General features: G+C 42.5%; 1 protein-coding gene across 1 annotated transcript in view; it reads right to left on the reverse strand.

Moving 5' to 3' along the window:
* Positions 1 to 27,046, reverse strand: part of ITFG1 (integrin alpha FG-GAP repeat containing 1) — a 214,537-nt gene that overhangs the window by 103,988 nt on the left and 83,503 nt on the right. Inside the window, exons 9-10 of the mRNA XM_065416532.1 lie at positions 19,785 to 19,879; positions 13,167 to 13,327 (exon numbers count right to left, since the gene is read on the reverse strand). Coding sequence (XP_065272604.1) covers positions 13,167 to 13,327; positions 19,785 to 19,879 — 256 coding nt within the window. The remainder of the gene's footprint in view (positions 1 to 13,166; positions 13,328 to 19,784; positions 19,880 to 27,046) is intronic.

Below are 27,046 nucleotides of genomic sequence, written 5' to 3' on the forward strand. Positions count from 1 at the left end.
CATATTTTACGATTTCATTCACCAAATGACATTTGAAAGAAAAAGGCCTCCTTCTTGTGTGGTACAATGTGGGTAACAGAAAAGTAGCACTGATTGGCAAGACAGGAGTGGGAGCCTGTGAGTTTCCCATTTGTTTCAAAGGGAGACTTGTCAGTGCTTTACATTATAATGGAGTATTTGACGATTCTGTGAGCAACTCTGCCATATTATACAACTGAGCCTTTAAAAAACAGCAGCAACTTGATATTAAATCCTGATTAGAGTATGTAGTCCACTTCACTACACACACATTTGTGGGCTGAGGCCCCTCTGACAGATGGCATGGGATATTACTTGGATCCCAAAAGGAGAGGAAGTGTCAGAATGCTACTATAGGGAATATAAGATTGTTCATAACAGTTGTTTTAAAAGAGGTTTTGGCCTCTGTGTGTGCCACTGTGATACTGAAATGTTGGCATTGTACAATGATTTACTACTGACTCTCACTGCAGGAAACTCATTAGATTAATTAATATTTCTCTTTATATGCAAAATACATCTTTAGAACTAAGAAGGATGAACTATGTGTATACAAGCAATAATATAATGAAGAAAGATATTTAAAACAATAAAACCCTAGTATCTTACAAACCATTTTTCAAGGAATAGTTCATTTATAACTAATATATTTATTCTTAATTTCTGTTAGAGCTGAAAAGTAAAATGCTTAGTATGCAATAATGATTTTATTACATTTAATTATAAATTGTGTATTACAGACTGATTCAATAACCATTTTTCAGGGGAAACAACTGGATGGCAAAATTCCATTCTGGGTAGCAACTTCAAAGAAAAAAGTAATTGCCTCAGGAGATTGATTAAAGACTGAACAGACTTCAATAAATTGCAAATATAAACTGGTTTGGTTGCTAAGGGCCTCTGTCCTTTAAAGAAGCATTTTATATGTTAATAAGTTAAATATGCAGGATTTCATCGATTCACACAGAAAACATGGATTAAAAGTTACTCATTTACATTTAGGCAGGTATAAAGATTTTCATAGAACAATGAATGGTGGTAAAGATTATTTTTGATATCTGAAAGACTTTTTCTCTCAACTATTCAGGGGAAACTGGCATTTTACTAAAAAAAATGTGCATCACTCCCTCATACAATGAGTATTACAGAAAACTAATTTTATTACTTAATATGTGTAAAAACAGGTTACTTACCACTAGCTGAGAGTGGCCTCTGTGCATTCACACTTGTGAGATTATATGCCCTGGTGTCAAGCTGCAGAACTGGTTTAAAACACTCTTGCTTGGGGAGTGCACAAGAGATTTCATATGATGGCGACACTCTCCTCGCGTATATAAGGAAGCGTGCTCCCAACCACCTTGGTTTCTCTTCCCTAACCACGGAGTCCTGATAATTTATACAGAACTCTGAGCAAAGGGGAAGACGGGCAGGTAGCATATATGCACAGATGCTATTCTTGAAGAGGAACAGTTACTGATAAGTACCCTCTGTTCTTTGATGGTCTCTCTGCATTTCTGCTTGTAGGAGATTCGCAAGCAGTGCTCCACCAGGTACACAGCACCACTCTCCCAAACAGGGTGTTGTAGCACAATGCTAAATCCAAGGAGTAATATCTGGTAAACGTGTTCACTGAACTCCAAGTTGCTGCTTTATATCTCTCTGATATAGGAACCAGCATAAGGCATGCCACTGATGCTGTGATGGTTCTCGTGGAGTGGGTCTTCAAGCCATGAGATACTGGTTTCTTAGCTAAGATGTAGCAATGTTCTAAACATTCTTTTAACAGAGTATGAAAGTTTCTGGTAATGTGTTCTCTCACATCTCTCCTCATATACTAAAAAACGATTGATTACTTTTTCTAAAGAGCTTGAGTCTTTTCCAGGCAAAAAGTTTTTTATTAGGTCTTGGGGCCTTAATTGGCTCCAGGTGTTCCAATTATCTTGTAGTAACCTTTCCCTAGTCCACAGGGAATAAGGCCTTGATCATCCTAGGGTTTATATACCTCCCTTCTACCACTCTCCTGCTGCTCTCTGGCCCTAATGTATCACCAGGGAGAGAGAAGATAGGCTTGCCCTTAACATAATTGTGATGAGCAAACATTTTTGACATATAAACCTTTATAAAGGCTAAGTCCTGAGACTTAAAGTGGTACAAGGTACTCTAGGACTGTAGAGACCACAGCTCAAGACAGAGTGAGCCCTTTACCACTTGCCTAGATAATAAATAGTTTATATTTTTGTTTACAATATGTTAGGGTGGACCCCTTCCTGATTTGTAAGAGGAAGGCTTAAACCTTCCAGAGCAGGAACTGTCTATATAAGTGAGCAAATCATCCTTTACGCTGCAAGGTGGAGAGCCTCTGGGTTGGGACGCAGAATCCTTCCTTTCCACTGAGATGAAGTCTGGAGACAAAGGCAGCAAACACACTGATTCACTCGTCAGCTACTAGAGATCTGGATATTGTGCTGACACCGCCATATTGGGGCTATTAGTAAAGTGTTTGCTACATCCAACCTAATCTTCCTTATGACCCTGAGTATGAGGGAATGGGAAGGTATATATAAGATGTTAGCTCTGGTCCAGCAAAAATGCACCTAAGAAAGATAATTGGGTCTTCTTGTGCAGCACACTTGGTATTTGGTGTTTTGTTCCGATATTAAGAGGTCTATTACAGGGTTGGCCCCAACTGTAAAATAGTGCACTGGCTGCTGGTTTCAGGGACCACTTATGTTGCTCCTGACACCACAGCTGAGCAATTCTACTTTCATGTTTTCCTCCCTTGCAAGATGAAGAGTTAATGGGTGGATTTGATTTTGCATGCATCACATTCAAAGTTCTCTTGCCTCCCTGGATAAGAGCTTCTCCCTGCTTGATGATATATTTCATGGTCATAGTATCGTCTGTAAGCACCTATACTAAATGATGCTGCAGAGATAGATGAAAGACAATGAGTCCCCACCACACTGCCTTTAGACCAAGTATGTTGACATGGAGATTGGATTCCTAGGTGTTCTATAGGCTGTGTACTTAGAAGTCTTGGCAAAGGGCTATGACTATCCAGTGTGTAGGGAGTGACCTGTAACCTCGTGCTTCAAAGGTCTCATGTTCAGATGAGCAAAGGGTGTGACATAGGTTGATGAGGCCATCAGGCCTACTAGTCTTAAGAAAAATTGTGTTGTCTGTACCAATTATTTCCTGAAAATTATTGGAAAATCTTTTATTTTGGGTGGGAGACGGGGACAACAAAAACTCTCTCTTTTGGATGAAAAAGCTCTGGCCTGAATCTAGGGCTGCTCCAGTGAAGGTGATTCTTTGTGTGGGATGAAGGGAGGATTTCTGCCAGTTGATTACCAGTCTCAAATACTAGAAGAGGTTCCACATGTATTGGATCACCGAGGTGAGGTCCTGCTGAGAGATGGAGCTTAAGAGCCACTCAACAAGGTAGGGCTAGACAAAGATTCCTTGGCATCTGAGGAGTGCAGTAACCACAAGGAACTTAGTGAAGGATGAGAAAGGCAGCACTTTCTCCTTTCCTTCAGCTTGTGTCTATCTTGTTGGGAGATATGAAGAGTATCTGCACCTAAAATTGATACAACCAGAGAGGTATTGGTACCAGAGGATTGGTATGGCAATGACAACAGTGCCAAATGAGGAGTAGGCACCAAGGGGGTGCTTCTTGAGGTTATCACAAAGGCTATTGAGGAGGCTTTAATAGACAGTGCTGGTTTGATCTTTAGGACTGCTTTTAACTTAGCTGTGTCAGGCTGTGTTAAGTGAGGGATTCGCTCCCAGTAGCGGGCTAAGCAGATGCTGGTCTAAGGCCGGTGCTAAAACACAGCACGGAGGCTGCAGAGGCAGTGTGTCTTGAGTCCTGTGTTAAAAGCTCTTGGCACAGAGGCTGGTCTTAGTACTCCTGACAGGCATGGAGTATCAGGCTATTGGCACTGAGAAGCCAGGTGAGCCTGAAGTTTCTCTCCTTTCTAGTGTGGGGAATGAAGGTTCAGCAAACTGTACACAGGGTTACTGAGTGGGTCTTGCCCTGAAGTCAGAGGCACCGTATGTGGGCATCGGTCTATAGTATGACTGCTGGGCAGGTATACCAACTCTTCAAGCCCTTACAGGGCTGAGTACCCAATATGGTCCAGGTCTCAGGGCCAAAGGTTCATAGATTCATAGACTTTACGGTCAGAAGGGACCATCATGATCATCTAGTCTGACTTCCTGCACATTGCAGATCACAAACCCTCAACCACTCACTCCTGTAATAGACCTCTCACCTCTAGCTGAGTTACTGAAGTCCTCAAATCATAATTTAAAGGCTTCATAATTTAAAGACTACAGAGAATCCACCATTTACTCTAGTTTAAACCTGCAAGTGACACATGCCCCATGCTGCAGAAAGCGAAAAACCCACAGGGTCTCCCCCAATCTGACCTGGGGGAAAATTCCTTCCCGACCCCAAATATAGCAATCAGTTAGACCCTGAGCAAGTGAGCAAGACCCACTAGCCAGAGACCTGGGAAAGAATTCTCTGTAGTAACTCAGATCGCTCTCCATCTGGTGTCCCATCACCAGCCACTGGAGATATTTGCTGCTAGCAGTTGCAGATCATATTGTAGGAAGTCTCATCATACCATCCCCTCCATAAACTTATCAAACTCAGTCTTGAAGCCAGTTAGGATTTTTGCCCCCACTACTCACCAGGGAAGGCTGTTCCAGAACTTCACTCCTCTGATGGTAAGAAACCTTTGTCTAATTTCAAGCCTAAACTTATTGATGGCCAATTTTTATCCATTTGTTCTTGTGTCCACACTGGAGCTTAACTTAAATAACTCCTCTCCCTCCTTGGTATTTATTCCTCTGATGTATTTATAGAGAGCTATCACATCTCCCCTTAACCTTCTTTTGGATGGGCTAAACAAGCCAAGCTCTTTGGGTCTCCTCTCATAAGGTAGGTTTTCCATTCCTCTGACCATCCTAGTAGCCCTTCTCTGCACCTGTTCCAGTCTGAATTCATCCTTCTTAAACATGGGAAACCAGAACTGCACATAGTATTCCAGATGAGGTCTCACCAGTGCCTTCTATAATAGTAATACCACTTACCTGGCTCTAATGGAAATACCTCACCTGATACATCCTAGGACTGCATTAGCCTTTTTTTATGGCCGCATCACGCTGGCAGTTCATAGTCGCCCTGTGATTAACCAATACGCCCAGGTTTTTCTCATCCTCTTTCATTTCTGATACGTCCCCAGCTTATAGCAAAAATTCTTGTTGTTAGTCCCTAAATGCATGACCTTGCACTCTGTACTATTAAATTTCATCCCATTTCTATTACTCCAGTTTTCAAGGTCATCCAGGTCTTCTTGTATGATATTCCGGTCCTCCTCTGCATTGGCAATACCTCCTATCTTTCGGTCATCCACAAATTTCATTAGCACACTCCTATTTTTTGTGCCAAGGTCAGTAATAAAAATGTTAAATAAGATTAGTCCCAAAACTGATTCCTGAAGAACTCCACTAGTAACCCCATTCCAGCCTGCCAGTTGACCTTTCAGTATTGTGGAATGAGGGATGACTATCTACACTAAACTATCAGACACTATTATATTAACAAGAAATCATTAAGCTAGAGAAAGGGAAGTTCCAGCATAAGCACATAAAGGAGAATTCAGTTTATGTTGTGTGGCTGCAGCAAAGAAACTGAGGTATTTGGGAGGGGTGCTCCCTTACATAATCTAGGGTGATGACATCACCCTCATGTGAGATCTCTTGCGCACCACAATGGAGATAGCTTTTCAAGGGCTGCTCAACATTAGGGGTGCCATACCTTACAAGTAGCCTTCAAAGAACAACCTCTGATTAATTATATTTAGGGCTGTTGATTAATTGCAGTTAACTAACATGATTAAAAAAAATTAATTGCGATTAAAAAAATTTATCACGATTAATCACAGTTTTAATCGCACTGTTAAACAATAGAATACCATTTGAAATTTATTAAATATTTTTGATTTTTTTCTACATTATCATGTATATTGTATTCTGTGTTGTAATTGAAATCAAAGTGTATATTATTTTTTATTATAAATATTTGCACTGTAAAAATGATAAACAAAAGAAACAGTATTTTTCAATTCACCTCATACAAATACTATAGTGCAATCTCTTTGTCGTGAAAGTGCAATTTACAATGTAGATTTTTTTTGTTACATAATTGCACTAAAAAACAAAACAATGTACAACCTCAGAGCCTATAAGTCCACTCAGTCCTACTTCTTGTTCAGCCAATCGCTAAGACAAACAAGTTTGTTTACATTTGCATTTCTTGTTATTTACAATGTCACCAGAAAGTCAGAACAGGCATTTGCGTGGCACTTTTGTAGCTGGCATTGCAAGGTATTTACATGTCAGATATGCTAAACATTCGTATGCCCCTTCATGCTTTGGCCACCATTCCAGAGGACTTGCTTCCATGCTGATGACGCTCATTATAAAAATAATGTGTTAATTAAATTTGTGACTGAACTCCTTGGGGGACAACTGTATGTCCCCTGCTCTGTTTTACCTGCATTCTGCCATATATTTCATGGTATAGCAGTCTCGGATGATGACTCAGCACATGATGTTCATTTTAAGAACACTTTAGAATCATAGAATATTAGGGTTGGAAGAGACCTCAGGAGGTCATCTAGTCCAATCCCCTGCTCAAAGCAGGACCAACACCAACTAAATCATCCCAGCCAAGGCTTTGTCAAGCCGGGCTTTAAAAACCTCTAAGGATGGAGATTCCACCACCTCCCTAGGTAACCCATTCCAGTGCTTCACCACCCTCCTAGTGAAATAGTGTTTCCTAATATCCAACCTGAACCTCCCCCACTGCAACTTGAGACCATTGCTCCTTGTTCTGTCATCTGCCACCACTGATGGCAGAGCCTAGCTCCATCCTCTTTGGCACTCCCCTTCAGGTAGTTGAAGGCTGCTATCAAATCCCCCCTCACTCTTCTCTTTTGCAGATTAAATAACCCCAGTTCCCTCAGCCTCTCCGCGTAAGTCACGTGCCCCAGCCCCCTAATCATTTTCGTTACCCTCCGCTGGACTCTCTCCAATTTGTCCACATCCCTTCTGTAGTGGGGGGGACCAAAACTGGATGCAGTGCTACAGGTGTGGCCTCACCAGTGCCGAATAGAGGAATAATCACTTCCCTCGATCTGCTGGCAATGCTCCTACTAATACAGCCCAATATGCCGTTGGCCTTCTTGGCAACGAGGGCACACTGCTGACTCATATCCAGCTTCTCGTCCACTGTAATCCCCAAGTCCTTTTCTGCAGAACTGCTGCTTAGCCAGTTGGTCCCCAGCCTGTAGCGGTGCATGGGATTCTTCCTTCCTAAGTGCAGGACTCTGCACTTGTCCTTGTTGAACCTCATCAGATTTCTTTTGGCCCAATTCTCCAATTTGTCTAGGTCACTCTGGACCCTATCCCTACCCTCCAGCGTATCTACCTCTCCCCACAGTTTAATGTCATCTGCAAACGTGCTCAGGGTGCAATTAATCCCATCATCCAGATCACTGATAAAGATGTTGAACAAAAACGGCCCCAAGACCGACCCCTGGGGCACCCCGCTTGATACCGGCTGCCAATTAGACATCGAGCCATTGATCACTACCCATTGAGCCCGACAATCTAGCCAGCTTTCCATCCACCTTATAGTCCATTCATCCAATCCATACTTTTTTAACTTGCTGGCAAAAATACTGTGGGAGACCGTATCAAAAGCTTTTGCTGAAGTCAAAATATATCACATCCACCGCTTTCCCCATATCCACAGAGCCAATCAGGTTGGTCAGGCATGACTTGCCCTTGGTGAATCCATGTTGACTGTTCCTGATCACCTTCCTCTCCTTCAAGTGCTTCAAAATGGATTCCTTGAGGACCTGCTCCATGATTTTGCCAGGGACTGAAGTGAGGCTGACCGGTCTGTAGTTCCCCGGGTTCCCTTTCTTCCCTTTTTAAAATATGAGCACTATATTTGCCTTTTTCCAATCGTCCAGGACCTCCCCCGATCGCCACGAATTTTCAAAGATAAGGGCCAATGACTCTGCAATCACATCAGCCAACTCCCTCAGCACCCTTGGATGCATTAGATCTGGACCCATGGACTTATGCACATCCAGCTTTTCTAAATAGTCCTTAACCTGTTCTTTCACCACTGAGGGCTGCTCACCTCCTCCCCATACTGTGTTGCCCAGTTCAGCAGTCTGGGAGCTGACCTTGTCTGGGAAGACCGAGGCAAAAAAAGCATCGAGTACTTCAGCTTTTTCCACATCATCTGTCACTATGCTGCCTCCCCCATTCAGTAAGGGTCCCACACTTTCCCTGACCACCTTCTTCTTGTTAACATACCTGTAGAAACCCTTCTTGTTACCCTTCACATCCCCTGCTAGCTGCAACTCCAATTGTGCCTTGGCCTTCCTGATTACACCTCTGTATACTCCTCCCTAGTCATCTGTCCAAATTTCCACTTCTTGTAAGCTTCCTTTCACTGCAGATTTGACAAAAATGCAAAGAAGGTACCAAATGTGAGATTTCTAAAGATAGCTACAGCACTTAATCCAAGGTTTAAGAATCTGAAGTGCCTTCCAAAATCTGAGAGGGATGAGGTGTGGAGCATGCTTTCAGAAGTCTTAAAAGAGCAATACTCTGATGAGGAAACTACACAACCCGAACCACCAAAAAAAAACAAAAAAACCCACCAACCAACCAACCAAAGTCAACCTTCTGCTGGTGGCATCTGACTCAAATAATGAAAATGAACATACGTCGGTGCGCACTGCTTTGGATTGTTATCAAGCAGAACCCATCATCGGCATGGACGCATGTCTCCTGGAATGGTGGTTGAAGCATGAAGGGACATATGAATCTTTAGCGCATCTGGCATGTAAATATCTTGCGACACCGGCTACAAAAGTGCCATGAGAATGCCTATTCTCACTTTCAAGTGACAATGTAAACAAGAAATGGGCAGCATTATCTCCTGCAATGTAAACAAACTTGTTTGTCTGAGCGATTGGCTGAACAAGAAGTAGGACTGAGTGGACTTGCAGGCTCTAAAATTTTACGTTTTATTTTTGAATGCAGTTTTTTTGTACATAATTCTACATTTGTAAGCTCAACTTTCATGATAAAGAGACTGCACTACTTGTATTAGGTTAATTGAAAAAATACTATTTCTTTTGTTTTTTTACAGTGCAAATACTTGTAATCAAAATAAATATAAAGTGAGCACTTCACACTTTGTATTCTGTGTTGTAATTGAAATCAATATATTTGAAAATGCAGAAAACATCCAAAATATTTAAATAAATGATATTCTATTATTGTTTAACAGTGCAATTAATTGCACGATTAATTGTGATTAATTTGTTTAATCGCTTGACACTCCTAACTATATTGCAATACAAAAGAAATATGGTTACTAAGAAGATATAAAAATGTCCATAATAAATAAAAAACAGTTTATTTTTTCCATAGATTTCAGATTCATTTTTATCTTCACTGACAATAAAAAGCCTAATACAGGAGAAAATGTCTTTCCTGCAAGTCTGTTGCCATTGGAGACTGGGTGTCAATACTGCCTTTTCAACAGAGCCTCAGGGGATCTGTGGTAAGGAAATGGGTATTACCTTTCCTCTGCAGGAAAAATATGTTGCTATATTTTAATTAACTTCACTTAGAATCATAGAATCATAGAATATCAGGGTTGGAAGGGACCTCAGGAGGTCATCTAGTCCAACCCCCTGCTCAAAGCAGGACCAATTCCCAACTAAATCATCCCAGCCTGTCAATCCTGACCTTAAAAACCTCTAAGGAAGGAGATTCCACCACCTCCCTAGGTAACCCATTCCATTCAGCACTATTTGAGTCATGGTCTAAGGGCCTGATCCTCTAACCTTTATGCTAAAAATCGGCCTGAGGCAGACACAGAATTTTCCTGGCATGGCATGGAAAATTTACATACAAATGCTTTAAATTCGGCAAAGTTATAAGCAATTGAAAAGTAGAGTTGAACGAAAGTTTTCCAGTGAAACTTTTTTTTTGCCAAAACAATATAGATTTGGGCCTACCAAAAACATTAAGCAAATCCATGCCTAATTCACTGAACTGTTTCAGTAAAATAAATACACTTAACAATTTCCAAAAAAATTGCAATGTGTTCTTGACATTTTTGAAATTAAAAATTTTTAATATGAAATTACTTTTCATTTTGAAATTTACTTCATTATATTTTTAATAAAAGGTAAATCTCAAAAAAGAAATGAAATGTTTCATTTTTGGTGAATCAAAACATTTGGTTTGACCAGAAATTAATTTCCCCCCCGACTTTTGGTAAGGACAGCAAGCAGAAAAATGAAGTATTCACACAGCTATATTTAAAACAAGGACTTAAAATGGAAGTCAGGAAGCCACACTGCCAAATCCACCTATAATTATGATTATAATTGAGTACCCTTTGAAATTACTATTGGTGGGCACTACTTTCGAATATGGTGGACAATAAAATGGGAGGATTTTTTAAATTTGCACGACTTGCAAATACTAGTATCCTACTGGTCCTTACAGCAGGCTGACAGGATACTAAATATAGTTTTACATGATAGACCTTTAATCACATGCATTTTAAAAAATTCCTTTTAATATGGATTAGATTTCATGACTATCTCAGTAATCTGAGTTTATGGAGCTTTTAAAATGTGGATTGTAGGGATTTTTGAAAGTATTACAGGGACTTTGAGATGCTTTTTTCTTTTCTGGTACTATGATAGCACAGAGGACTAAGCAACAGAGTGTGTGTGATATTACAGACACGTTTTAGAAAGTGATGACAGTAGATGTATTGGGAAAGCAGTTTGGGAAGGAAGGATTTTTGTACCACCTGTTTGAAGTGCTTGAAGAGATGGACTGTACGAGGATAATGGAAACTAACACAGTTGTCTGTGTGAATGGAGCATTTGGGGGTCTCTTTCTGGCTGTATACCTGAACCTACTTTATGCTGTAAAGAGCTACTGAGTGTGTGGAATTGATTCTTGCTTCCTGTTTCTCTCTAACCTTTTTGTTGTGTGATAACGCACAGTAATTAGGTAAAATTATGTGTTTTATGTATTAAAACTTACTATTAAATCCTAAAGCACATATATGCAAGAAGTACATATGTATGAAGTACAACATTTACATTAGAACATAAGTGACTGGGCATAATGTCTTCTGGAGTAGTGTGTGCCAGCTCTGGTTTCTTCAGCTGGTGCAGGCTATTAAAATCCAGAGAAATGGGCTCTTCTAAATACTACTATTCTGCATGCTGCTATGGCTGTGTGGGTCATATTGGGACAGCATTATTGTGACAAAAAACTGGAGATACTGAGCAGAGAAGTGTGTGACAACCACAATAAAATGTATTTACAGTTTTTTGCATAAAAATTAAATGGGTCAACAATTGCTTGAGTGTGAAGTAGCTGCCTACAGGGGAGGCGCACACCAACTACCTGAATGGAAAAGGGCTTTGTCAATTTATTATTATCGGTGTCAAAAAAGAAACAGAGAAGATTCAAAATACAGATCTAAGGAGAACCAGAAGGAATATTTTCCAACCAAAGGCCAGTTCATCTCCCAAAATTCCAAGCAGATGAAGATATGAAAGGGAACTGCTGGTTGTTTGAGGAAGCAATCAGTGAAGTTGGCTCAAAGGCCTTCAGAGAGGCTTTCACAGATCTGCACTGAAATCTAACAGTATTGAATAGTGCTGTAGTTTCCCCTTGACAAGAATATGGAGGAAATAGCCAAATGAAGAAATAAATATGAGCAACTTGCCGATACAAGTAATGGAGTCTTAAGAATGTGGAAAGATATTTTGTTACAGCACTAGACTCCCCACAGCCAACACACGTAGGGCTGGGTAAAGGGCAAATAAATTTGTGTGCGACACTCTCCTCCACTCCCCCACTATGGGGACTAAGAGCTATGTGCTGACATCAGAAAAATTAACTTCTCCATCATGGTGCCTGTAGCACTCCTTGGGGAAAGAATAAACGGAGAAATGGGGTTGGGGGGAAGGAAAGAGGAGAGAAGCCATATTTGGGATAAAGAACAAATGGGGAAGAGATTGAAAGGAGAAAGAAAACAAAAAGAGAAAAATGACAAAGTGATTGAGGAACAGAGAAGGGAGTAGAAGAAAATATGGAAATGAAGGGAAGACGGGGAAAATAAGATAGTGAAGATTCACCTTATCTAAATGTAACTGTAAGTGTCTTGGAAAGAAAGGAAAGATGAAAGAAAAGGAAATTACTAGGTTGTGAGATGGATTCAATATACAGAACAAGGACAAAGACATCAAACCTCAGCACTGACAGAAACAAATGGAAGAAAGAAACCAGACTGCTGAACTTTGGAGACTGGAAAATGAGCTGAGCTTTCCACAAGTCATAATGGAGAGTGAACTCCTATTTAAATCACTGTTCAGGTGCTCACTGAGAACTGAGGATCAGGCAGGTGAAGGAGATTCCAATGTGAGCAATTCATCAGATTGAAGCGGTACCAGTTCAAGAAAAACTTGTAGATATTCACAAAAATAAACAAATTCACACTCCCAGAGTTTCCCAGTTCCCAGCTCTGCCCCTGCACCGAATTATTTCCCCCGTTAAACAAAAAATAATTGTATTGCATTTGAGAGCCCCTCTATTAACGTTAATTAAGCTTGGAACATACACAACTATTGGCAATATAACAGATGCCTCTAAATCAACTGCTTCTCCGAAGGTAAAAGATCTCCTGGTGATCTAGAACGCTGAAGCAAGAAGCCCCTTTTCCCCTCTTAACTTCTCTGTGCACTTGTGCATGTTGAGCCACAATCTGGCCCTATGCTATTACGTATTTTACAATTTTCATGCAAAATTTAAACCCTTTAAGAAGGAAAATGCTTAGTAAATATAAAATTAACTATTCATTTTGTAAAGAAGAGTGAGATAATCTAACACTAAAACAATTTCATACACATTATTCTAATCAATGGTGTAATTCTTAAATTGCATGAACTGATATTTCGATGTATGTTTCAATAGTGTTTTTACTTTTAGCTTCATACATACTGTACCTTCCAGAAGTATTCCTTAGTATGGCAAGAGCATCTGGGTAGCCATCCATATTGTAATCTCCAATGTGAAGAGTAATTGGAACTGAGGATTGATTCTTTTTATACGGCACAAAACCCCAGAGTGTGTCCTTATTTCTGAAGTCCTGTAACACTGGTATCCACTGAAAAAGTAACAAATAACTGGAGTTAGAAGTATACGTTTTATTTGCTAAAAGTATTTGATGCTACTAAACAGATTGTCATTTCACATCTATTACTGTTTTGCAGCTCTTTTCACCAAGGAATTCAAAACTCTCTGAACATTCCCGTAAGGGCGGTAATTAATACATAAGGATTACTTTATCTGCCTCTGTAGTGGAACAAGGTAGCTGTTCAGCCTTATGAGGTAGGTGTGTGCCATTCTAGGTGTGTGCGCGCCCACGTGAACAGTCATCGGAGATTTTTTGCCTTAGCGGTATCCATATGTTTGGCTGTGGCGCTCCTTGAGTGATGCACTTATGCATCAGTATATTAGGCGCTGCCGGTCCTACGCCCTCTCAGCTCCTTCTTGCCGGCAACTCAGACAGAGGGGCAGGAGGACGGGTAATGGAATGGACATGAGCAACACATCTCAAAGAACAACAGTTACGAAAAGATAGGTAACCATTTTTTCATCTTCGAGTGCTTGCTCGTGTCGAGTCCATTCTAGGTGACTCACAAGCAGTATCCTTGGAGGTGGGCTCGGAGTTCATGGTCTTGCGGCTTGTAACAACCATCACGGGTGGTAAGAAGGAACTGAGAGGGCGTAGGGCCAGTGGTGCCTAATATACCAACGCATAAGCGCAGCACTCAAGGGTCGCCACAGCCGACCCTAGAGATACCGCTAAGGCAAAACAATTTCTGATGACTCTGCACGTGAGCGCACACAAAGCTAGAATGGAACTGACATGGGCAAGTACTTGAAGAAGAAATATAATTCCACTATCTGGTATGAAGCCAAGTCACCAAGGCTAACAACCATACTCTAGTGAAAAGTTCCATGGGAGCTTTAATGTTCATAAGTCATTTTACCCTTCATTTGAAAGATAGCACTTCCAGCAGAACAAAAGAATACCACCCTAATGGAGCTTTAGCACCACTTCCTGCAGCACACAGGTGTTTCTTAAAGGTCTCTCATCCTGGCTTTCCTAATGTAGTGAGTCATGATGAGGTAAGTGCATAAAAGAGCAGTTGGCTGAAGGCCATAAATTAGATTGTTGCTCTTAAAATATAGGGCCAGAACCTGGTCCCCCACTTTGCCCTTTTACAACATCCCAAAAACTCAAAGGGACTGGTCTCATCAATTGAAAATTTCCCTGGTGTTGGGGAATCACAGGTACTGTAGAGCCTGTACAGTATAGTTGACATCACTTCACTCTTGCAATGCATGCTGTAGAGCAATGGTCTCCAACCTTTTTACGCACAAGATCACTTTTTGAATTTAAGATCAACGCAGGATCTACCCTGCCCCTTCATCTAGGCCCCACACCACTCCCTCCATTCCCCCGCCCCGTCACTCACTCTCCCCCACCCTCACTCACTGTCACCAGGCTGGGGCAGGAGGTTGGGGTGCGGGAAAGGGTGCAGGCTCTGGGCTGGGGCCGAGGGGTTCCGAGTGTGGGAGGGACTCAGAGTTGAGCCTGGGGTAGGGGGTTGGGGTGCAGGAGTGAGGGGTGCAAGCTCTGGGAGGGAGTTTGGGTGCAGGGGTCATATGGTCACACTGCACCTAATCTCATAGAATCCACTGGACATTTCATGAGTTTTACTGTTTGTTGCTTTCATTTGGGGTTTATAGATCCAAAATCATTCAGGGATTATCACAAGTCAGTGTAACATTCTCAGCTGTGGCTGAGTCTGGGGAAAGGGGTTGAGGTGCAGGAGCAACGGGTGCAAGCTCTGGGAAGGTGTTTGAGTACAGGAGGGGGCTCCAGGCTGGGGCAGTGTATTGGGGTGCAGGAGAGGGTGAGGGGTGTGGGCTCTGGGAGGGATTTTGGTGCAGGAGGGGACTCCGGGCTGGGGCAGGGGATTGGGGTGCAGGAGGGGGTGAGGGGTGTGGGCTCTGGGAGGGAGTTTGGGTGCAGGAGGGGGCTCTGGCCTGGGGCAGGGGTGCAGGAGGGGGTGCGAAGTGCAGACTCTGCCTGCCTGCCCTGACCCCATGCCAATCCCGGAAGCGGCTGGCTGCTGGCATGTCTCTGCGGCCCTTTGGTGAAAGAGAGGCAGCGGGTCTCTGTGCACTGCCTGTGCCCACAAGTGCCGCCCCTGCAGCTCCCATTGGCCGGTTCCTGGCCAATGGGAGCTACGGGGATGGTGCTGGGGGCGGGGGCAGCACGGGAAGCAGCGTGGGGCTGGGGCAGGCAGGCAGCCTGCCTGAGTCCCGCTGCACCGCTGGACTTTTAGCAGCCCAGAGATTGTGATAGACTGGCAGAGGCTCCAGGATCGACGGGTTGGTGACCACTGCTGGAGAGATTGTGCTCAAAGTGTGGCTAAGAGAAGTGTAAAAGGAGTTCTGTTGCATGCCAGTTATTCCTTGATGCTGGAATGGTTCCTTGGGGCTGAAATCAGACAGACACAAATTTCAGCAGTCCTAAAGTTATTCAAATTTGCACTGGAGCCAAAGGAGTTCTAAGACTGGGAGGAAGCATAAAAGGGATAGATGTTTTTGTCTTGCCACCAGCACAACTCAAGAAGGCCCAAGGATTAGACCTATGGTCTGAAATACTGTTTTGTTGTTTTGTTATTGTTTCTGAATAGAAAATGTTTGCATATGCTATTTACTAAATTTGTGCTATCATGAAGATATACAAAACTATTTATGATTGCCTAAAGAAAAGGGTGAAAAAAAAATGGAAATCAATAAGTAGATTTCTCTGTTTTCTTTTTCAAAAATTGGTTAGCTTCCATATACCCATTTGTTTTGATAAATATTTTTTTGGTTATTGTAAGCAGCTAGACTTTTGAAAAGTCTAGGACAATGTATCTGAAAATGAGAAATAGACAGCGTTAATAGACGATGTAATTCTCTTAAAGGAATTACATGTGTACACCAAAGGAATAACAGATTCCCTAACATTAATTTGTCAGACAGAAAATATGCAGGTACTAGGGTGCAAAATAGTATCTTAAAAAACCACTGTTCAAGTCAGAACAATGAAGACTAATACAAATTTTACGTCACATGGCATCATTCACTCATATAACCTTTATGGCAAAAAACCAAGTTTCCATAGCTGTGAAAGACCTATCATATACATTTTCTCATATCTGATGTGATTTTAGAGAAACTAAGCCATTTATACTCATTATAGCATCTCATTGAAAAGAAACTGCTAGGAGGAAATATGAATTATTATTCTGTTTTCAGCCCCACAGGAATATTACTTCATAAACAGTAGCCTTATAAACTGCAGGCTCTGCTTCCACTGGGTTCATATATTCTAAATTACGGAACACAAAAATGTAAAGTACTTTTATACAAGTCAATAAAATTAGCCGATTGTTTTCTTCTGCCAATGATGACACAGCAGATTATTATTACTCTCGTTATTTGCTATTTTAGCAGAAAATGGTCTAAGGGTTTTTGGTGATTATTTTATTACTGTAAGACTGACATGCAGATTGATTGATGTAATGAGGACATTACAATGCTACTGAAAATCTTCTGATTCTATGATTTCTGTTTACAATGTAGGAAAAAAATAGAAAGCCTCAAAAAAGGAATGAGTATGCCTTAAAAACAAAATAAAACGCAAAATATTATGAGACAGATAATAAAAGAGACTTATTTCTTCAATTCCTTTGTTAATTTCCACCATATGGCATCATTGGCACCATATTGTCCTAAAACAATTATACATTCAAACATTTTCAGTCCTGTATTTTATACAATGTATTTACATTTTACATGCTTTAGTTTAATTTATTCTAGGCAATTCATAAAATTTAACTCTCAAACTAAGTGTGCATATTACATATTTTAAAGGAGTAAACAGGACAGTGAGGAGTCTGGTGGCACCTTAAAGACTAACAGATTTACTTGGGCATAAGCTTTCGTGGGTAAAAAAACCCCAATTTCTTCGACTCCGTGCATCTGAAGAAGTGGGTTTTTTACCCACGAAAGCTTATGCCCAATAAATCTGTTAGTCTTTAAGGTGCCAACGGACTCCTCGTTGTTTTTGTGGATACAGACTAACACGGCTACCCCCTGATACTTAACAGGACAGTGGTTTATTCTAAGAAAGAAAATGGATTTACTTATAAGGAATGCTCTGTTTTCCTATTTATGAGCAACTATTAATGGCAAAACATCTATGCTAGATGACAAAACTGAACAGAAAGATTTGAAAATAATAAAAATTCCAACCACATTTTTTTTTTGTCATCCCTGTTTTCATGACCACTTTACATAATTAAAAAATAATACCTAGGGTACAATTTCAAAAGGTGTCTTTGTGACTTTGTAACTTAAGAGTAGAGCTATTGAAACCCAGGATTTCTGTTTTGTGAGAAATCTGAGTTGTTTGTTTGGTTGTTCTGTTTTGGAACTCAACAAAATATTTAAAAATTTTCATGACCTGGAATCCCTTCAAAAATTCATTTTGGAAACACACTGTTTCTGGACCAAAATATGTTCCCTGGGCTCCGGGCCGGTTCCAGCGTTTTTGCCGCCCCAAGCAGCGGGGAGGGCGGGGGGTGGGGTGGGAGGAAGCTGTGATCGGCAGCACTTCAGCGGCAGCTCTACCCCGCCGCCTCATTCTTCGGCGGCAGGTCCTTCCCTCAGAGAGGGACTGAGGGACCCGCCGCCAAAGAGCCGGATGTGCCACCCCTTTCCGTTGGCCGCCCCAAGCACCTGCTTGCTGCGCTGTTGCTTGGAGCCGGCCCCGCCTGGGCTAGGAGCGGCTGACCGAGATTGACATTCTTGTCAGTTTCACCACTGCTATTAGTTACCTAGGCAAACAACACAGGGAGCCAGATGGCCCAGGAGACTTGAAGCCTTGGGGTCTCTGGCCCTGGAAACCCATCTCAGGACCTCTTGGCTCCCAGCTCCATGGTAATAATCCTGAAAGCTCTGAGTGTCCCCCAGGTTTCTAGAGTCCCTGCTTCCAGGCACCATAGAGACAGGCATCTAGGTTCCGAGAGCGAGGTCTCCTAGGGTTTCTGGAATTATCAGGATCCGGTCTGCACAGAAGCCCTAGCATGGGGTTGTGGGTGGGGCTAGTCCAGAACTGCAGGCCCTGGATGCCTGGGTCCATGTCTCTAGGGCAGTTCACATGGCCAGGCTCCCCTGTTGAGCTGCCAGGGAACCAGGAAAGTTTGTTGAACCCGACTGGCTTTTGTAAGAAATTTCAGGTTCAACAAACGCGCATTTTCCAACAGCTCTACTTTGGCACCTAAATCCCATTTCCAAAAGTGACATAGGATCCTAACTCTCCTTGATTTTCAATAAGACTTTGGCTCCTAAGAGCCCAAATCGCTTTTGATAATGGGACTTAGATACAGAATTGGTCACCCCATCTCAAAAATGTTACTGCAGAATTGCAGGGGGTGCAGTGTAAAAATGCACATCTATGATTAAAAGCCATTGTTCAGATGTGTAAATGGTGCAAAACATGAAAATTTAGTCCCAAATATTTTGCTACTTGTGATAAATGTAAAAACTGACATATCCTTTAAAAACTGATTATTTAAATAGGATACCTCAAATATTTCATTCTTTTCTGTATAGTCTATGCTAATGAATATTTTACATTAAAACAACTCATTTATTTAATGGGCATAAGAGATTAAATACTCATTTATGAATTCGGCCTGAATTTTCCAATTTTTCAACCAAAAACTGGTCTTTAAAAAGCACCATTGCTACTACATTGCTCAGTTCAGGCATCATTTTGAGTGGGTGGTATGACACTGGTAACCAAGTGTCACCTCTGGCCAAGGCTGTAGGCATTAGCTAAGAACTGACAGACTCATAGCTGGAAACCAAACCAGCTCCCCTGTATGTTAGTTTTGTACAAAATAGGCATTCGTCTTATAAGAATGTATTTAGTGTTTAGACTGAAATTTTGTAAGTTGCTGCATGCATTAATCTCACTTGTAATGTCTGTATTCCATGCTATACGGAAATACATATGTTTTGCTTTATAACTTTGAAAATGTTTGTTCTGATGTTGTGAATCCAGACACAGGAATTGTTCCCCCCCTCCCCCTGCCCATCCAGGAGGATTAGCATAAAGTAAGTGGGCCATTATAAGACAAAAGCTTTGTTACTTGCCCCATCTACCCATGGAGAAGTACATGCAGAAGGCCTCACCATTTTATCAAAGATATCAATTATATTTTTTTCAAGTATTTTTTCTTTTTCACTAAGAAATAAAGATGTCCATGGTAAATAGTTTTCCTTTCCTTCCCCCTTTAAAGATCTATAGATTGTATTCTATCAAGAACACAACTTCTAACCAATTATTAAAGAAAAAACATTTCTTCCCTTCATTACAAGCTAATGCTGCAGGAAATTTGTTTTGGATTTCTTCTGGGTTGTGTTTCTTATTCCCTACATTAAATATGGTATTCAATTTTATCTCTGCAAATGGAAGCTCAGCATACCTGATCGAGTCCTGGTTTAGATAAGTAGATGGCACTTTTTTCACAAGTTTCATTAGCACAGGCTGGCAGTAAATGCTCAGTTTGCCCATCCCCATCTGCCAAAAAAGAGAAAAAACAACTTTATCAGCTCATTAATATTTGCAAAATCCACTGTTCTTCTAGCAGAACATTAAATTAACTGTGCATATATAACTGCCTGTATAAATCTTGATAAAACATAAAAATTAGACAAGTGTCAAGAAAAATTAGAATTTTTGAAATACTTCATCTTGTCAACGTCATCTCGTTTGACTTTTGTTTGAAGCTGCAAGTGCATTTCTCTTTGTTAAAGAAATTTAATGTTGATCCATTATGCAGAAAAGTTCCAGTTTCAAATCTTAAATGTAAAAATACATTTCAACAGAATGAAAAAAGAGTTATTGACATTGTCCTCATAGTTTGCCTTTGAGAATGGCTAGTTTTTACAGCACTCCATCTTTACAAAGAATGCATTTCATTTTTGAAGTGATTTCTGCTGTGAGTGAAGCACTGGATAGACAGACATGCAAAAGTTTGTGTCTATAGACACCTACATGTCGGGTAAAAAAATAAAACAGTACTCAAGTTACGTCGTTACAACAGATTTTGCTGCTCTTGGCTTCTTGCACAAGGTAAGTCTGAATTCATATAGTTCACAAATCTTCAAGAATGTCACTTTTAGCACATTTGTCCCATACATTTCCAAGCACTCAAAAGTAAAATCATCTCCAATTTACATATTTAAATGAGGATTATATAACTGCCCTATGAAAGTTACCATGAGATCTAGGCTAAATTGAGTGAATAGTTGAGCATGTAAATGTGTGTAGAGAACTCCAGATAGCAATCTTGCAGACTTAGCCCTGGTCTACACTACAGGGTTAGGTCGAATTTAGCCGCGTTAGGTCGATTTTATAATGAATGAGTCTACACAAGCAACCCCGTTCCGTCGACCTAAAGGGCTCTTAAAATTGACTTCTATACTCCTCCCCGGCAAGGGGAGTAGCGCTAAAATCGACCTTGCTGGGTCGAATTTGGGGTAGTGTGGACGCAAATTGACGTTATTGGCCTCCGGGAGCTATCCCAGAGTGCTCCAATGTGACCGCTCTGGACAGCACTTTCAACTCCGATGCACTAGCCAGGTACACAGGAAAAGCCCTGGAAAATTTTGAATTTCATTTCCTGTTTGGTCAGCGTGGCGAGCTCAGCAGCACAGGTGACCATGCAGTCCCCCCAGAATCACAAACGAGCTCCAGCATGTAGCGAACGGGAGACACTGGATCTGATTGCTGTATGGGGAGAAGAATCTGTGCAGGCAGAACTCCGATCAAAAAGAAGAAATGCTTATATATATATATATATATATATATATACATATGCATATATGCATGCCAAAAATCGCACAGGGCATGATGGACAGAAGCTCCAACAAGGACACACAACAGTGCCACATGGAAGTCAAGGAGCTCAGGCAAGCCTACCAAAAGACAAAGGAGGCAAATGGTCACTCTGGGTCAGAGCCCCATACATGCCGCTTCTATGATCAGCTGCCTGGCATTCTAGGGGGGGACCCTACCATTACCCCATCACTGTCCGGGGACACCTGCGAGGGGAGGGTCTCATGCAACACGGAGAAGAATTTTGTGGATGAGGAGAATACACAGCAGGCAAGCGGTGAATCTGTTCTCCCAGGCAGTCAGGACCTTTTCATCACCCTGGAGCCAATACCCTCCCACGGTGGGATCCCCAACCCTGAAGGCGGAGAAGGCCCCTCTGGTGAGTGCACATTTGTAACTACAGTACAGGGTTTAAAAGCAATAGTGCTTAATGTTTGATTTGCCCTGAAGTCTTGGGATGCATTTGCTGCCAGTACAGCTACTGGAAAAGTCTGTTAACGTGTCTGGGGATGGAGCGGTAATCCTCCAGGGACATCTCCATGAAGCTCTCCTGGAGGTACTCTGAAAGCCTTTGCAGAAGGTTTCTGGGGAGGGCTGCCCTATTTCGTCCTCCACGGTAGGACACTTTACCATGCCAAGCCAGTAGCAAGTAGTCTGGAATCATTGCAGCACAAAGCATGGCAGCGAATGGTCCTGGGTTTTGGTCGCATTCAAGCAACATTCGGTCTATATCTTTCTGTGTTAGCCTCAGGAGAGTGATATCATTCATGGTCACCTGGTTGAAATAGGGAAATTTTTGTAAGGGAACAGTAAAAGGACCCCATTCATGCTGGGCTGTTTGCACTTGGCTAAAAGGGATCATCCCTGAGAATAGCCACGCGGCAGGGGGAGGGGTGAAGGGATCGTTCCAAATAGCCACACGGAGGGGTGGGGGAAGGTGTGTGCTGCACATCCACCTGAAAACCGCAGCCCCTCCTTTTAAATGGCAAACACAATCGGCATTGCTTGCTATGGGAAAGGATGGCGCTGCAGTTTGAAAACATTCCCACATGTTATCAAGGCGTTAGAAGCCAAACCTGCGTACCCTTTGGCTTACCCTGGGTGCCTGGAAACCGAATTCTGTTGCCCAGGCATCTGTGATGTGTCACCATACCAGCAGACGCTCAATATAAAAGGCAAAATGTGACCTTGTACCTAAAGCACATGTGCTGTCTGCTGTGAATTGCTTGATTCACTGTGAAAGAGTCTCCCTTTTGTTCTCAGAAATGTATCATCTTAAATTTTACTCTCTCTTTTTATCCCCCCGCAGGTGCAAATGTTTCTATGCTCCCCCTATCATCTCCGTCCCTGAGGTTATCGCAGATTAGAAGGCAAAAAACCCCGCACTCGCGATGACATGTTTTCTGAGCTAATGCAGTCCTCCTGCACTGATAGGGCACAGCTGAATGCATGGAGGCATTCAGTAGCAGAGTCCAGGAAAGCATTAAGTGAGCGCAACGAGAAGAGGCAGGATGCAATGCTGAGGCTAATGGAGGAGCAAACGGACATGCTCAGGCATCTGGTGGAGCTACAGGAAAGCCAACAAGAGCACAGACCGCTGCTGCATCCACTGTACAACCGCCTGCCCTCCTCCCCAAGTTCCATATCCTCCTCACCCAGACGCCCAAGAACACGGGGTGGGGGGAGGCTCCGGGCACCGAGCCACTGCACGCCAGAGGATGACCCAAGCAACAGAAGGCTGTCATTCAAACAGTTTTGATTTGTAGTGTGGCTACAATAAGCAATGTGGCCTTGTCGTTCCCTCCCTCTCCCACCCCACCTGGGATACCTTATCAGTTATCTCCCTTTTTTTTTTTTTAATTAATAAAGAAAGAATGCATGGTTTCAAAACAATAGTGACTTTATTTCCTTTGCCAGCTGTGATCGAAGGGGAGAGGGTGATTGGCTTACAGGGAGTTAAAAATCAACAAAGGGGGCGGGTTTGCATCAAGGAGAAATACACACAACTGTCACACCGTAGCCTGGCCAGTCATGAAACTTGTTTTCAAAGCCTCTCTGATGCGCAGCGCGCCTACGTGTGCTCTTCTAATCGCCCTGGTGTCTGACTGTTCAAAACTGGCAGCCAGGTGATTTGCCTCAACCTCCCACCCCGCCATAAACGTTCCCCCCTTACTCTCACAGATATTATGGAGCACACAGCAAGCAGTAATAACAATGGGAATATTGGTTGCGCTGAGGTCTAACCTAGTCAACAAACAGCACCAACGAGCTTTTAAACGTCCAAAGGCACATTCTACCACCATTCTGCACTTGCTCAGCCTATAGTTGAACTGCTCCTTACTACTGTCCAGGCTGCCTGTGTATGGCTTCATGAGCCATGGGAGCAAGGGGTAAGCAGGGTTTCCAAGGATAACTATTGGCATTTCAACATCCCCAACAGTAATTTTCTGGTCTGGGAAGTAAGTCCCTTCTTGCAGCTGCTCAAACAGCCCGGAGTTCCTAAAGATGCGAGCGTCATTCGCCTTTCCCGGCCATCCCACGTTGATGTCGGTGAAACGTCCCTTGTGATCCACCAGTGCTTTCACCACCATTGAGAAGTACCCCTTGAGGGTTATGTACTGGTTGGCAAGGTGGTCCGGTGCCAAGATAGGGATATGCATTCTATCGCCCCACCAGTTAGGGAAACTCATTGCAGCAAAGCCATCCACTATGACCTGCACATTTCCCAGAGTCACTACCCTTGATAGCAGAACGTCAGTGACTGCACTGGCTACTTGAATCACAGCAGTCCCCACAGTAGATTTGCCCATTCCATATTGATTCCCGACTGACCGGTACCTGTCTGGCGTTGCAAGCTTCCACAGGGCTATCGCCACTTGCTTCTCAACTGTCAGGGCAGCTCTCATCTTGGTATTCCTGTGCTTCAGGGCGGGGGAAAGCAACTCACAGAGTTCCAGGAAAGTGGCCTTAGGCATGCGTAAGTTTTGCAGCCACTGGGAATCATCCCATACCTGCAACACTATGTGGTCCCACCAGTCTGTGCTTGTTTGCCGGGCCCAGAATCGGCATTCCACTGTATCAACCAGCCCCGCCATGACGTCCCAATTGCAGCCCATGCTTTCAGGAACGTCTGTGTCCATGTCCTCATCACAATCGTCCTCGTGCTGCCGTCTCTTAGCCAGGTTCTGCACATACTGCAGTATAATGCATGAGGTGTTTACAATGCTCGCAACAGCAGCGGTGAGCTGAATGGGCTCCATGCTTGCCGTGCTATGGCGTCTGCACGGGTAACCCAGGCAAAAAGGTGCGAAATGATTGTCTGCAGTTGCTTTCAGGGAGAGAGGGAGGGAGGGGAGAGTGACAACATGAACCCAAAACCACCCACAACAATGTTTTTGCCCCATCAGGGATTGGGAGCTTAACCCAGAATTCCAATGGGCAGCAGAGACTGCAGGAACTGTGGGATAGCTTCCCACAGTGCACCGCTCCGTGAGTCGATGCTAACCACGGTAGTGAGGACGCACTCCGCCGACTTAATCCGCTTAGTGGGGACATACATAATTGACTGTATAAAATCGACTTCTATAAAATTGTCCTAATTTCGGAGTGTAGACATACCCTTACAAGATAGAAACATTATAGAGGCATACAGAATACTTCCTGAGACCTGGCAGAATGAGCTGTAAGACCATAGAGCATGAATATCCAACTAACAGAACACATCTCAATGCACAGCCTAATTCACGTAGACAAATGCTTTCTGCTGATCTTCAAAAGATTACTGACTTCCAGATGCCCTAGCCCTATCCAAATAAAAACTTAACGCACATAGGAAAATACACCTCTACCCTGATATAACGCTGTCCTTGGGAGCCAAAAAATCTTACCGCGTTATAGGTGAAACTGCGTTATATCGAACTTGTTTTGATCCGCCGGAGTGCGCAGCTCCGCCCCCCTGGAGCACTGCTTTACCGCGTTATATCCGAATTCATGTTATATCAGGTCACGTTATAACAGGGTAGAGGTGTACCTGTGAAATACTAAATAATTATCTACAAACTGAAGCCTGATAAATCTCACAATGTTAAAACTTTAAAACAGAATCTAGCTATTTCACTGACCATAAATCAGTATTACTGCAGATCTAATTTAACAGGATTGAAAATAACAATTCCAATAGTTTAACTACATCTCTTTTATTTTGCCTTTGCATCTTAAAGATGCATCGATACAAATGGCAGACAATGCTGCAGCCTTTCCATTACGCAATTAAGATTTTTAGCAGGAAAATTACTTTATTTTATTAAGAAAACATTTGATAACAGAATGGCAGTTTGGGGTTGATTTATTTACATTTAAACCGCACCAGCGCCACATTTTAATCATGCATGAAAGGTTTATATTTATGTTTTCAAATAAGTAAATGGAGATCTGCATAGTATACCATTCTAGGAGAAAGCAAAACAGAACAAAAACATTTCACAATGGCTGTTAATGTTAATTTGGATCAATTTTTCCCAAATGCCACTTTTGTATGGGGGAAAAAACCCAAAAAGTAACAACCCAAACACCTAATACTTCACTAAAATACAAAATGTACACATACAAAAAGTCCATCCCAAAACAAAATAAATCCAACTCTCCCACTTCCCCCAAAATCAAATAAAAGGTGTTTTTACATGGACAAGATTAAATATATGTGCAATAATCTATAACTCCACCAGAGAGGTCCTTTGGGGCCATCTGCCTGTCCCAAGTCAGGATAAAGGAGGAGGGTTGGGCGTGGGGCTAGCAACTCCACCCCGTAAAAAATCAACTTGCTACAGAAATGCCAACAATAGAGATAACAGAGACTTTTAGCCTGGAAAAAGAAGGGTCTTCAACTCGAAGACGCATGACGCTGGGTGGTGAAAGTCGTGAGGAAGCCACTAAGCCGATTACCCTTCTTGCAACCAGGAGGATTACCATCGGTACATGGAACGTGAGGACCATGTATGAGTCAAGAAAGACGTCGCAGGTCGCAGCAGAGATGAGGAGCAATAACCTGACCCTACTAGGCATTAGCGAGGCAAGATGGACGCAAGCTGGACAGAGACGACTGTTGACAGGAGAGCTGTTGCTGTATTCCGGACATGAAGAGAGCGACGCACCCCACACACAGGGAGTAGGCTTCATGTTGTCCAAGCAAGCACAGAGAGCACTGATTGGTTGGGAGGCACATGGTTCCAGGATCATCACAGCATCCTTCAGAACTAAAATGAAGAGGATTAAGATGAATGTTGTACAGTGCTATGCTCCAACCAATGACAGTGAAGAGGGGGACAAAGACTATTTTTACAACAGACTTCAGAAAATATTAGAGATTCTCCCAGACAAAGACATTACCATCCTTATGGGAGATTTTAATGCCAAAATTGGACCTGACCACACAGGATATGAACAAGTCATGGGGACCCACGCTCTGGGAGAGATGAGTGAGAATGGAGAGAGATTTGTGGATCTGTGTGCACACTTAACAACCTGGTCATAAGAGGTAGCATCTTTCCTCACAAGCGGATCCACAAGAGTACCTGGGTATCGCCAGCAGGCACGATAGAAAACCAGATCGATCATTTCTGTATTAGCAAGAAGTTCAGAAGATCTTTGCAGGACGTTAGAGTTAGAAGAGGAGCAGACGTAGCGTCCGACCATCACTTAGTGGTGGCCAGATTGAAGCTGAAGAAGAACTGGATAGACGTGTTAGATAGAAGAGCGAAGTACAACATCAGCCTTTTGAAGGATCATAAGATCAAGGAAGATTTTGGACTGACGCTGAAGAATAAGTTTTCAGTACTACAGGATCGGTCT

Source organism: Emys orbicularis, chromosome 14 (assembly GCF_028017835.1).
Source record: "Emys orbicularis isolate rEmyOrb1 chromosome 14, rEmyOrb1.hap1, whole genome shotgun sequence".
In the NCBI taxonomy this organism is placed as follows: Eukaryota; Metazoa; Chordata; order Testudines; family Emydidae; genus Emys; species Emys orbicularis.